Genomic DNA, 14,534 nt, shown 5'->3' on the forward strand with positions numbered 1-14,534 from the left:
ACCGGACATATTTTCCCCCCATTGACTACCATAGTAGGAAAAAACAATGGTAGTCAAAAGTGTCCCAGAACTGTTCGCTTTCCTGCATTCTTCCAAATATCTTCTTTTTTGTTCAACAGAACAAAGATATGATATGTGATTAAGTAATTTTTGGGAATCAATGGTGGGCAAGATCTGTTTGGTTATAATCATTCTTCCAAATATCTTTCTCTGTGTTCTTTCGAAAGACATCTATACAGATTTGGAACAACTCGAAGGTGTGTAAATGATGACATAATGCTTATTTTTGTGGAAGTATATTCCTTGGTTTTGGGGTGGGCTAAAGTACGTTGAACCAATAAAAAGTTTTAGTCGAGCCTGACATGACAGAGCTTTAGGTGTGAAATGCAAATATCTCTTGGGGTTGAACATCTACCCTGAGGATTATCTACCATGGCAACAAATGGTTTTAGCACGAAATGGTACAGAATCAAATGAATATGGGTGTCTGGAATTTGACATTTCCTTGTAGTGTATTTCTGAATACCTCCAAAAATCTGTTTAGAGGTTCATAAATTCAAAAAATATATAGCACTATATACAGTATATATATATATATATATATATATATATTTACTGCGCTCTATAGCACTAAAATTGGTTCATAAATCGTTATCATAGGGCAACCACTTTTAGTGCTATATAGCACCATATTTTGGTGCTTCATTGGTTCTTTGGGATGACTGATGTGCTATATGGAACCATACAGGGGTTTGACAGGTTCTTTATACGGAAACTGTGCAATATAGCACATCGGTCACCCCAAAAAAACACTCAAGCACCAAAATATGAAGTTATATAGCACTTAAAGTGGTTCCCCTATTAGTACGAGCAAAGAACCACAAAATTTTAACTTAATTTTTTTTTGACTGTATACAGGTCTTTTCATGCAGTGTAGTGCCGTTACTTTTGTAAAGCGTTACAGCCTAAATGTATATATTAATATAATGTTTATACTCCCAGTTCTGTCAGCTATGCATCTATCACTGCCAATTTTATATTTGCACAGCAAACCCTCAGAAACCAGACTCTAAACTGAGTGTCTGCAAGAAGATAATACCCGCAGTGAACTATTTCTTGATTTTAACTGTCTCTAATCATGTACATGATATAAAAAACACCAGTTAACGTAGAGTTAGGAAAACACTGCAGTTAAATGACTCACTCAGCTGTTCTGGATGCTTTGATCACTGGCAGAAGCCTCAGAAGACATTCATCTGATGGATCATATTTCCTCAGATTAAACTCATCCAGCTTCTCTTCTGAGTTCAGTAACACAAACACCAGAGCCGACCACTGAGCAGAAGAGAGACGGACTCCAGTAAGACTAGACTTATCTCCTCTGTTCACATATGTTTGTACTTCCTGCACTAGAGAATGATCATTGAGTTCATTCAGACAGTGAAACAGATTGATGGATTTCTCTGGAGAGAGATTCTCTCTGATCTTCATCTTAATGTACTCGACTATTTCCTGTTTACTGTCAGAGCTTCTTCCTGTCTGTGTCATCAGATCTCGTAAGATTGTCTGACTGGACTCCAGGGAAAGACCCAGAAGAAATCTGAGATAAAGATCCAGGTGTCCGTTCTCACTCTGTAAGGCCTTGTCCACTTCACTCTTCAGTAAATCACTCATATTTGATCTCAATCTGCTGAAGAGTCCTGATGTTTGCTGAAGAAATGACAGAAACACAAATAAAGCAGCGAGATACTCCTGAACGCTCAGATGCACAAAGCTGAACACCTTCCCCAGGTTCAGTCCAAACTCCTCTCTAAAGATCTGAGTACAAACTCCTGAGTACACTGACGCTTCTCTGACATCAATGTCACACTCTCTCAGATCCTCCTCATAGAAGATCAGGTTCCCTTTCTCCAGCTGTTGAAAAGCCAGTTTTCCCAGTGACTCAAGACTCTTTCTAGCCTGCTGAAGATCTACCTCACATTTCCCATCATACTTCTGACTCTTCAGTTTGGTCTGAAACATCAGGAAGTGTGTGAACATTTGAGTGAGAGTCTTGGGGATCTGTGCTTGACTCTCTGCTTCACTCAACATTCTCTGGAGAACAGTGGCTGAAATCCAGCAGAAGACTGGGATGTGACACATGATGTACAGACTTCTGGATGATTTCATGTGTGTGATGATTCTGTTGGCCAGACTCTCATCATTGATTCTCTTCCTGAAATACTCGTCCTTCTGAGGGTCATTGAATCCTCGTACATCTGTGATCAGATCAACACACTCAGGAGGAATCTGATTGGCTGCTGCTGGTCGAGAGGTGATCCAGATCAGAGCAGAAGGAAGCAGATTCCCCTTGATGAGGTTTGTCAGCAGCACATCCACTGACGCTGATTCTCTGACATCAAACAAACTCGGATTCTTTGAGAAATCTAGAGGAAGACGACACTCATCCAGACCATCAAAGATAAACACAACTTTATAATCATCAAAGTCTGTTGATCTCAGTTCTTTTGAATCTGTGAAGAACTGATGAAGAAGATCGATCAGACTGATATTTTTCTGTTTGATCAGATTCAGTTCTCTGAAAGGAAGTGGAAATATGAAGTGAAGATCTTGATTTGTTTTTCCTTCAGTCCAGTCCAAAATGAACTTCTGCACAGAGACTGTTTTTCCAATTCCAGCGACTCCTTTAGTCAGCACACTTCTGATGGGTTTGTTTTGTTCAGGTGAGACTTTAAAGATGTCATTACATTTGATTTGTGTTTCTTGTGTCTCTGATCTTCTGGATGCTGTCTCAATCTGTCTCACCTCATGTTCATTATTGATGTCCTCACTCCCTCCCTCTGTGATGTACAGATCTGTGTAGATCTCATTCACAAGTGTTGAGCTTCCTTGAGCTGAGATTCCTTCATTCATTCTCTGGAATTTCTCTTTTAGTCTGGATTTGTGTTTCTTCATGTATACAGGGGCACATTCTGATAAAACAAAGGAATATATGTATTTACAAACAAAGAATAAATGTATACAATTTAGGGCTGCAACAAGCGATTATTTTGACAGTCGACTAATCTAACGATTATTAGATCGATTAATCGGCTATTATTTAAATGACTACGTTTCAGTACGTTTTTAATGATTATTCAGCTTTTGCAACTAGTTAAAACATTGAGTTATAGATAATTTATGTAATGAATAAAATCAATTCAGCTTTTGAAATTTGCTTTAATGAACTTGAACCAACTGGTTACTCTCTTTAAGTTTGCTGATTCTGTCCAACTCGAATCACACAAATACTCTCTCTCTAGAAACTTTTAAATACAAATAAATAAATAAAAATCAGGTACATTAAAGGCATTTTTTTTAAATGTAAACAAATCTCTTGACAGAAGTATTAAGCAGCATTTATATGAAAATAGTTTTCAGTTTAACTCTTTCCCCGTCAGCCTTTTAAAAAAAGTTGCCAGCCTACGCCAGCGTTTTTTTTACATTTTAACCAAACTTTGATGGCTCACAGTACATTTTCTGTAAAGAATATATGGACAAACAATATGTCCAATGAAAGAACACAGTCTCTGCTTTTAAACAAAGGAAACCGTATTCTTCAATCTTGATTTGAATTTTTTAACTCCTTAGATGTGGGTAGGTTTCTTTAATAATGCATCACTTTGATTAAAAGATAATTTTGAGTCAATTCGTTTTTTTGTCAAAGATTCCGCACAGATTACATTCAGAACAATCATTAAAACCGATAAGAAATAAACTTAGGTTCTAGGATTCTTTATTTTCCGAAAGTGTGTAACAGCGCCACCTGCTGTACAACAGTATAACCACTGATTGCCGTTATAACTCGTTTGGGGGGAACCGTTTTTTTTAAATGACGAGATAAATCATCAATCATGTCGGTGAAAGAGTTAATGAAATAGAGCAAGAAACAGAAGAAAATATTTTAAAATAAAGTCAAGATATAAGACTCCTATCACTTAACTTCCCTCTCTTATAATCATTTTCCTCTCATGTAATACCTAATAGTGTTATAATAATCAAAACAGGCTTGACTTTTAAACTCGATCAAAGCTTTTTACTTTACAAAACAAATAATAACATAACTGTAATTATATGATTATTGTTGTTATTATCATTACTGTTATTATCATTACTGTTATTATCATTACTGTTATTATTGCATTCTCTCATAAAAAGATTTACCGCTATATTAGTTAGTTAGGTCTAGATTGAGAACACTCGCCTCTCTTCTGCTCATTCTCCGGGATGTTTCCTTTTAAATACTCTTAAAAGGAAACCAGGATGTGAAAGGCAAGTTCCGCCTTGCTTGCATTACACAACCACATTTTGTTGTTTTCAATTTGGTAAATCTTTCCCACACTTTACTTGTTCGCATTCGTTTATACTCCGCCATTATTCTCGCTGCGTGTCCTTCTACTGCGATAGCATTCGGGAAGGCTGCATTACACTCTAGCGCCACAGTGCCGTAGCGGTCAAATTCTGATATTGCAGGCCCTTAAATTAAGTCACGTAATCAAACGACTACTCGACAACAAGAATATTTGTCGACAATTTTTTATTGTCGACGTTGTCGACAATGTCGACTAATCGTTTCAGCCCTAATACAATTAAGAAAACCCTAAATTCCATTGTATGTTAAATCTAATTAAATTATTTATAAAATATATATTTTTTAACATAGTACAGCTCTCTATGCTCATTAAACCAAATTAATATTTTGCCTAATCTGTTATTATATTTGACTCAAGAGTGTTTTAAGATTTTAATGATCATGACATGATGAACACAAAAAGCTTCATGGTTCTATTCTGTTGATGTATTAACTGTAAATGTATTTTCACTAATAATCATCAGTAAATACAGACACTGTGTCTGTTCGTCTGAAGGTAAAGTGATGTAATAGTCACATGACTGAGAGCTCTTACTGGTCTGTAGTTTGTTAGCGAGATCTGTCTGCTTCATCTTCTTCAGGACGTTCAGTGTGATCTTCAGAAACATCTCTCTGACTCTGATCTGATCTTCATCATCCTCCTCTTCTCTCTCAGAGCATGATGGGTAATCTGGACTCAGTAGACTCTTGAAGATCTTCAGCTCTTTCTTCATCAGAGAGACGAGTTTGTGCTCAAGCTCCTGAAATCATTGTTCAAACACACATTATTCAGCTGCGGGCTCATGAACAGGTGCACACATTTAACAAAATACATAAGACACATTTTATCTCTTTTTATAATTCTAATAAATATCTCAAAACAACAACCACAAAATAAATAACATCTACAAAATTGTCAAAATTTAAATGTTTAAATTAATTGTAATTTCAACAAGTTAATTCCAGACGTTTTGTTGAGAATGAAATTCAGGTTCCAGCATACTTTGCGTGAGTACATTTTGAAATGAAGTGTTGAGTTTTTAGAAAGGAAAAAGCCATGTTAATGATAATGTTCATTTATCTTGTCATAATTCTGCCTCATCATGTCATGTTTTTCTTGGTCTTGTGGTAGAGTCATTGCAAAGCCTTTGATTTTGTTTGGAGAGAAAAATATTATTGTCAATTTTGACTTCATATGCGTTCTCTCTGGTCTTGTCTTTGGCCACACCCCCCTCTTTCCTCGTATAGCTTTCCACCTGTGTCTCATTACCCACACCGGTCCCTTGTTAATTATCCTTTGTTAGTCTCCCTATATAATATCGTCATGTCTATTGTCCTGTGCTCGTTTGTTGTGCTTACTTGTGCTCGTGTGCGTTGTTCACTGTGCCTTGGATTACCGTACCCTGTCTCATTCTGCCCTGCCTTATGTTGTTTACATTGTGTCCTTTTCTAAGTTCTTAGTTTTTTTTCCTTCTGTTTTTGCCCCCAATGTGGGACGTATTTTGGTTTCTGTGTTTTATCTTTAGTCCTGTCCTCGTTACCCCAACGTGGGTGTTTCGTTTTCTATTAATAAAACCTTTGTTAAAACCCATTCAACGCTGCCTGCGCTTGGGTTCCTTTCCTGACATATCTTGGATATTTAGAGGGGTTATTATATTTTTTACTTTTCGGGATACCATCGTTCAGAGGAGTGATCCTTATGCTAGGTTGTGGGAGGTGCAGTAGCAGTTGTGTGTATTGCATCACTCTCTTTGAAGGCTGCTTGTTAATTGTTGGTGCAGCTGAAATGTTTAGTTTGTCTTATATGGGATCAGATTTGTTTCATTATTCTGTATAAATAAACTACGATACGCAAATAAATATAGAGAATTTCACAAACATTTTTTAAATCCACATATGCACAAAAAGCGAACCATAAATACATGTTAGACGTTCCAAAAAAATAAATGGAATTAACAAATAAATACAATGAGATTTGCAAATAAAAATTATTTACAAATGTATTTGAATGATATTTATTTGTAGATCGCTTTCTTCACATTTGTGGATCATTTCTTCACATTTGTGGATCGCTTTCTGTGCATTTGTGGATCGCTGCACGCATTTGTGGATCAGTGCACACACTTGTGGATCAGTGCACACATTTGTGGATCAGTGCACACATTTGTCAATTCCCCTGTCAAATTCCCCACATAGAAATACTGTAGTCGTATAATACATTTACTAAACAGCTCACATAATGTGACAAGACACAGTTAACAAAATAATAAAAAAAATGATTATGTAATAGACAATACACATATGAAAAAAAACAATAAATGTCAAAAGAGAACCGGATGCTATATTTTATGCACGTGCCATATATACAAGTTATAAGGTGCTATAAAAAATTGTGTAAGGGAATGGAAAAGCTATATGATATATTAAATCAGTAACATATGTATGAATAAATATATAAATAAATATGAGTATAAGTGAGTAGTTTAGTATTGCACATATTTATTGCACAGTGGGGAGAACATTTAACTGTTCATGGGGTAGATGGCCTGAGGAAAGAAACTTGTCTATGTTTGGCTGTTTTGGTGCTCAGTGATCTGTAGCGCTGACCAGATGGCAGCAGTTCAAAGAGATAGTGTGCTGGGTGTGAGGGGTCCAGCGAGATCTTGCGAGCCATTTTACTCGCTCACTCTGGATGAGTAAAGTTCTTGCAGTGATAACAGTAGTCTACCAGTGATTCGCTTAGCAGTCCGAAATATCCGCTGTAGTATTCTGAGTTTGTATGTGTCCCGAGCATGTTCACTGAAATTGAGAGAGAATAGGCTGTGTCGCCTCTAAAAGGAGGAAGTTTTAAATGACTTCATCGATCAACAAAAAAGTACACTGCTAGAGCACTTCAATAAACTTGAACGTTTAGCAATCTTTTAAAGTATGTCTCTTGATGTTCACGACGCGGAAGATAGTTTTTTTGTTAACAGACTGATTCTACGTGAGCATGCTTGTTTTTTCTAAACAAAAACAAGTAAAACAAAAAAGTTACTTTGCAAATTGCTCAAATTTAGAAGTCAGCAACATTTCAAAACTTAATAGTTCTGCTTACTTAAAATTGTGAAGTTGGGAACTGTTGGGCATTTAAATACGTCATTCAGAACAAAAACACGAGCACACAATACATCATCGCATTATCCCTGAATAACTGTTGATCCACTAAAAGTTTGTGTTGTTTACATTATGCACTTCTGCACTGATTGCCAACAAAACACAGAAATCTGACTTGGTTTCACTTACAAACCTGTGGTTCTTGACTGAAATTGTGGTAAATTCGGTTGTATCTACCTACATTTTTCGGGAGTTAATTCGGTACAAGAATATGTTGTCCCTGTTTCTCGTAAATGAATGAATTGTGTGTGTACAACCAAATTTATCGGTGTGTACATGAAGCAAGGTTGTTGCTCTACCACTGACATTTCTGTGTCTTGTACTTGCTATTTTACATGAACTGTATGTGATGAGTGTACTTGTGCCTCCTGTATATAAAACGGTGTGCAACTATAAAACAATGCTTGGGGTTTTTCTTTCTCTCCTCAAATTTTTTGTTATGTCTTGGCAAACTTCTAACTCATTGGCAACAGTAACACACTGAGCACACTTACGGACAATTCCGATACAAGGCGTAAAGGAATAGTTCAGACACAAAAACAGGGTGAACTGATATCTATTGATGTTTTATTGACTTTCATTTGTGCCTTTTAATTCTATTGTTATATAAAAATGTCAGTGAGAAGAAAGAAATTAAGAACATATATTATGGACATCGACTAAGTTCATCATCAGGAAGCTGTGCGGACACGTTTGTGCGCGAGACGGACATGGATGCGGAAGGTCAAGAATGCCCACAGCTTTAGTAGGCAAATTGTGACTAATAATTTCTTCCATCTTAATTATGGTTGGCAAACCAGCTGCTGGTGCCTTTCAGCCACGTACTGGGATAAAGTGTGAAACGTTTAAGTGTTTTGATTATACAATGATACAGAATAATTTTTAAGGTTTAAAGCAGCTTTGTGTCCATTTCATGAGCCGTTTAACACTCTATACTGTTTGCCGGCAGCTTTCGATCAATCTTCAATCGATTAATCTTTTATCCCATTAAACACACACGTACGCATGCACACGCATACCTGGAAAACAGAGTCCATGGGCTTGACTTTGAACATTTTGGATCCCTCTGTTGTGTAACTGTAATTTTAAAAAGAACATAACATATCTGTTTACATATAAACAAAGCACACAAAACCATTAAAGCTTGCATATTTGTTGAATGTGATAAGTGTGCATCTGTCAGTTCAGTTAAATATCTGCAATAACATCATCAGCACAGACTGGTCCAACTCATACAATACAGCCTGATAAAGTGACTTACTCCTCCACACCACCAGGCAGGTTTAGAGGAGTAGATACCTACACCTTTGTTGTACTGTTTTGTTATATAGAAAGCAGCATGGAGAATGTCACCACAACAAAAATGTTGTGTTTTCCCAACAAAAAGCCATTGATGACAAAAAACTTTTACCAACGGCCCAAAATAAGCCTTTTCACTCTGGCGATAACAGCAGTACAGTGGGGGTCAGATTTGAAGAGAACCATCAGACATCCCAGAGCATCTTACAAGCAGAAAATAAAAACCACTTTGGCAATACAGAGACCTGCTGTACAAGGTATATTGTCATGATTCTGTGTTCTCCTGTGGTTTGTGGACTTTTAAGACATTTCATGCCCTGTGTCATTTTGGAGTCCTTTGTAGTTTTTCTTGTTGATAAGCTTTTCATAGGTTTGTCTTGTTATCTCGTTCTTCCCGTGTGTATTTTTTTAATTAAATAAAACAAACTACCAAAATAACATGAGAACCAAGAAGCCACGAAAGGAACAGAACTGAAAACACGAAACAACAACCAAACAACGACTGGCAAAATGCAAGAGAAACAAAGAAAGACTACAAACATGGCACAGGACATGAGATTACCTACAAGTCTACAAACCACAGGGGAACACAGACTGAATCATTATATATAAAGCATTCTATTCACTGAGCAAAATAATAATAATTCCAACCAAGCCTTAGACAGCAGCAGTTTCTTCCTGACATAGCTCAACCCTTTTTTCCCACCATGGAATAGAGACAAAAGGTTGATGACATCACTTTAGTTTCAGAAAACGGTCCTACAACCAGTTACTTATCATACAGCCTGCTGACATCACATATGGCACACCAGCTTCAAAGAATACTAGGTAATCTGCTTCAATGATTACAGACCAGTAGCATTAACAGCCATTATTATGAAGTGCCTGGAGACTGGTTGTCAAGCACATTAAAGCTGCTCTCCCAACCAGTTTTAGATCCTCACCAATATGCATACAGATCAGATAGTTGAACAGACAAATCTATTTCCAAAGCTCTTCACAATGCTCTATGTGGAGGTATATGCACAGCTGCTGTTTGTGGTGGATTATATTTCAGATCTTTGATCTAAATTGTCATCCACCATCTCTGTATAATCTCTCAGTTTTCTATGGATACAGGACTTCTTTAAAAACTGGTCAGTCAGGATCAGTCTGCATCGCTCCTCAATTCTGCATTGGAGCACCATATGGCTGCATGTTGAGTCCTTCCTATAATCCCTGTAATAACTTAAATTTTTTACATTTTAGGCATTTGGCAGACGCTTTTATCCAAAGCAACTTACATTGCATTATCCTATACATTTTACATAGGCATTTGCAATCCCCTGGGATCGAACCCACAACCTTGCCTTACGTTATTAATGCAATGCTCTTACCACTGAGCTACAGGAAAGCTTCACACTTAACACAATTATTTTCCCCTGACTTCCGGAAGAAATAGTTAGATCACTGTCTTCTATACATCAAGCATAATGAAAGATTTATACCACTCAGCATGTGACCTTTTTTAATTTAAACAAATCCATTAGAACATCTACACATGTGCCATTACAACAGTGTGCAATACAAAGTCACCTTCTAAGCATTCATTTCTGTACATCACTACTCTGCTCAAAATAAACATAAACATTGGAAAAAACATCAGAAGTAACAAATGACTTAAACACACATGTGAACTAAAAACGTATTGCGATTATAATAAACTGAAGAACTAGTTAATTTAGAACGTAATTTTGACTGTAAGGCAATGGTGCTCTCTGTCTGTTGGCCAAACCAAAATGGCGGCCTGATCTCTTCAGGTGATTTACATTTACATTTAGTCATTTGGCAGACGCTTTTATCCAAAGCGACTTACAGTGCACTTATTTCAGGGACAATCCCCCTGGAGCAACATGCAGTAAAGTGTCTTGCTCAAGGACACACTGGTGGTGGCTGCTGGGATCGAACCAGCAACCTTTGATTTACCAGTTCAGTGGTTTAACCCACTAGACCACCATCCCCACCTCCTGCCGTTGGTCTAGCATTCTTGGCGGAATCCAGTCAAATATATAGATTAGTAAACAGAACAAGGACCACTGATGAACAGATTTGACCCCAAAGCATTTACTATACTGAATCCTGCAATGAAGCTCTGACAATATACATAACTGTGAAATACATCTTTTTTTTATTATTGTGCAAAATACTGTAATATCTCTGCAATATATCATATTTCACTGTAAAATATTTATTTTAACATTTGTTTTCATTTGTGTGTGTGTTATATGTGGCTGAATGTTAGATGTGTAGTCACATAGAGTACATTGATGGGTAGTCTTTTTAAAAAGTATATATACAGTTTAATGACTGTTCTCACCTCACATCTGCACCATCACAGCTTCCTGAACTGAAGTTAGGTGTTTTACCCATTGATCCATCACTTTTCATGGACACACAGCTGGGTTCAGGAGATTCTCCATGAGTCAAACTAAAACAGCATTTAAACAGTTAACTTAATGTTGAGTTAATCAGTAATCATGTGTTTTTACAAGCATTATATAATATTTGTATTTAATGGCACATTTTAACCCACTGATGTATTATTTGAATAATATATCATTATATACAGTACATATCATATGTGACTGTATCATTTCACTAATAAAGAAAAAAAATTAAAGCTAATGTTGCATTTTTTAAACTTATTTCTTTTCCAGGCTCAGATGATAAAGGAAAAGGAAATGATGCTAAAACTCTTTGTAGTTAAACTTCTTTCTGCAATAGATGATTCTAATTGGTCAATCATTGAGGTTTTTGAAGGACTACTATATGGAACTCCGGCAAAGATAGTAATGTTTGAGGACAAACTTTATGTAAGCTTGACAAAGCCTGGCCTGAAAAGTGAAAGCTAGTTTGAAAAGATACCTGGGGTGGTTACTAGACTGTTGCTATGCGGTTGCTAGGGTACCTGGGTTGGTTACAAGGCTGGTGCTATGCGATTGCTAGGGTACCTTGGGTGGTTACTAGACTGTTGCTATGCGGTTGTCGAGGTACCTGGGGTGGATACTAGGCTGTTGCTATGCGGTTGCTACGGTACCTGGGGTGGTTACTATGCTGTTGCTATCCCATCCCTGTTTTTAACATACTGTAGATGACATTGCAACTTAAAGTGATACTTAAAATACTTTGTCATTATTTACTCACTTTCGAGTTGTCCCAAAAGATATGTCTTTTTTCTGATGAACATATAGAAAGATCTTTGAAAGAATCCTTATAACCAGACAGATCCTGGCCCCCATTGACTACCATGGGTGGAAAAAATACAATCGTAGTCAAAGGTGCCCCGGAACTGCTTTCTGTCCTACATTCTTCAACATGTCTAATTTTGTGTTCAACAGAACAAACAAAAAATTGGCAAAGCAATTTTTCCTACTATGCGAGTCATTGGGGGGCACGATCTGTCTGCTAATAAGCATTTTTCCAAATATCCTTATCTGTGTTCATCAGAACAAAAAAATATAGACAGATTTGGAACAACTCAAAGGTGAGTAAATGAGGCTGAAGCTACACACCATATACATAACTGTGAAATACGTCAATATTTATTATTGTGCAAATTAATATCTATGCAATATCACATCTTTCACTGTTAAATATCATATCTGTCCAATTTATCTGCAATTACAATAAATGCAACACACATTCATATTTATTTCAACATTTGTTTACATTTGAGTGAGTATTGTATGTGCATGAATGTTAGATGTGTAGTCTTATATTGTACATTGATGTGTAGTCTTAAAAGTTTATGTATACAGTTGCATGACTGTTCTCACCTCACATCTGCACCATCACAGCTTCCTGAACTGAAGTTAACTGGTTCACCCATTGATCCATCACTCTTCATGGACACACAGCTGGGTTCAGGAGATTCTCCATGAGTCAAACTAAAACAGCATTTAAACAGTTAACTTAATGTTGAGTTAATCAGTAATCATGTGTTTTTACAAGCATTATATAATATTTGTATTTAATGGCACATTTTAACCCACTGAAGTATTATTTAAATAATATATCATAATATACGCATCACATGTGACTATAAAATTTCACTTATAAAACAAAAAATTAAAGCTACTGTTGTATTTTGAAACTGACACAATTATTTATTTTGCAGGCTCAGATGATAAAGGTAAAAGAAAAGTATGCTAAAACACTGTATTTAAACTGCTTTCTGTAATAGTTGATTTTTAATTGCTCAATCACTGAGATTTTTGAAGGACCACTATACCAAACTACTGTAAATAATCTATTAGGCACTATCTCGTGACTCAAAACGTACTGCAATAAGAACAAGATAGTGAAGTTTGAGGACAAACTTTATGTAAGCTTGACAAAGCCTGGCCTGAAAACTTTAAGCTAGTTTGAAAAGTTATTTGAGGTGATTATTAGGGTGTTGCTACATGGTTGCTAGGTTACCTGGGTTGATTGCTATGCGGTTACTAGGGTATCCTTGGAGGTTTCAAGGCTGTTGCTTTGAGGTTGTTAGGGTACCTGGGGTGGTTACTAGGCTGTTGCTATGCGTTTGCTAGGGGACCTGGGGTTGTTGCTAGGCTGTTGCTATGCCATCTCTGTTTTCAACATTGTGTTGAAAACAGATACTTCACCCACTGGGCGAACAACAGCGAGAGCACACAATACATCATCACATTATCCATGCATAAGCGTTGATTCACTATAAGTTTCATATAGTGAAACAATCTTCAAATCCAGCGTTATGTCCATCGTCTTATAACATTCATCACCACAATGCAATGAGCAAACAGACATTGAAGTGGAATTGACGGGCGTGCTCTTTTTCTCACTCTCTCTGGTTGACGCTTTTCCAGGACAATTATCCAATAAAGGACTATAAAAAGTGGTTAAGTAAGGGTATTTTATGTTGGAAGAAAGTTTCCGAAACCTATACGAATCCTACGGCTGTGGTCCGGGCACAGAAATTCTACGTGATAAATCCAACTTGTTTTTTGGAAAACTGATCATATCAAGCATAAGCTGACACCATGTTTTACATTGTAAAGAAGTCAGAATCTATGAAACACTGCTGCACCACCCCTTTAAAATGACTACTGATTTGTTTATTAAATCTTTAATTGGCTCACCTTTTTGTCTCTCTGGTGAGACTCATTGTCTCGTGAGTTAATCTTCTACTTAATCTGTAATCTGGAAACAAAATATTGTATATCATGTGTTATCTCAGGTATACACAATTTGGTATACCTACAGCAATAAGATGCACAATTGGTTTTAAACTGTGAAGAGTCTCATGTCATTGTGTTAAACTGCCCTAATGTGCTTTAAATATGTCTTGCTCCTCAATGGGGTTTTTTCCTGTACAGGACGGGACTAGTCCTAGACTAAAATAAATGCAGGATTGCCAACTTTCATGCATTCGGCGTGAGACTCAACCGACTGACTTAGTACCATTGTTTTATCTGTTGTTTTATCTAAGGCCTAGTCTCGGTTTAAGTGAATCCCTATCCAGGAAACCGCCCTGATATAAAGCTAACGGCTTCACTTTCATTTACTATGCACAGTTTTTTTCTCTGCCACAAAATGGTGCAGGAATGGAGTCTATAGAGTAACTCAGTGTTGTCCCATGCATACGTTTGGTTAAAAAAATGGCACAAATAACTTGAATGCTTGTGAA

The 14,534-nt window shown here is 36.7% G+C and overlaps 1 protein-coding gene across 2 annotated transcripts in view; it reads right to left on the minus strand.

Annotated features, from left to right (window-relative positions):
- Positions 1–14,534, minus strand: part of LOC130417503 (NACHT, LRR and PYD domains-containing protein 12-like) — a 41,747-nt gene that overhangs the window by 26,944 nt on the left and 269 nt on the right. The window contains exons 2-7 of one of the 2 annotated variants that reach the window (XM_056743089.1): positions 13,987–14,047; positions 12,661–12,771; positions 11,202–11,312; positions 8,566–8,623; positions 4,947–5,151; positions 1,205–2,972 (exon numbers count right to left, since the gene is read on the minus strand). In XM_056743089.1, coding sequence (XP_056599067.1) covers positions 1,205–2,972; positions 4,947–5,151; positions 8,566–8,623; positions 11,202–11,312; positions 12,661–12,771; positions 13,987–14,012 — 2,279 coding nt within the window. In that variant the 5' untranslated portion in view covers positions 14,013–14,047. The remainder of the gene's footprint in view (positions 1–1,204; positions 2,973–4,946; positions 5,152–8,565; positions 8,624–11,201; positions 11,313–12,660; positions 12,772–13,986; positions 14,048–14,534) is intronic. The other variant, XM_056743090.1, reaches the window with a different exon arrangement.

This window comes from Triplophysa dalaica, chromosome 3, assembly GCF_015846415.1.
Source record: "Triplophysa dalaica isolate WHDGS20190420 chromosome 3, ASM1584641v1, whole genome shotgun sequence".
Lineage (NCBI taxonomy): Eukaryota > Metazoa > Chordata > Actinopteri > Cypriniformes > Nemacheilidae > Triplophysa > Triplophysa dalaica.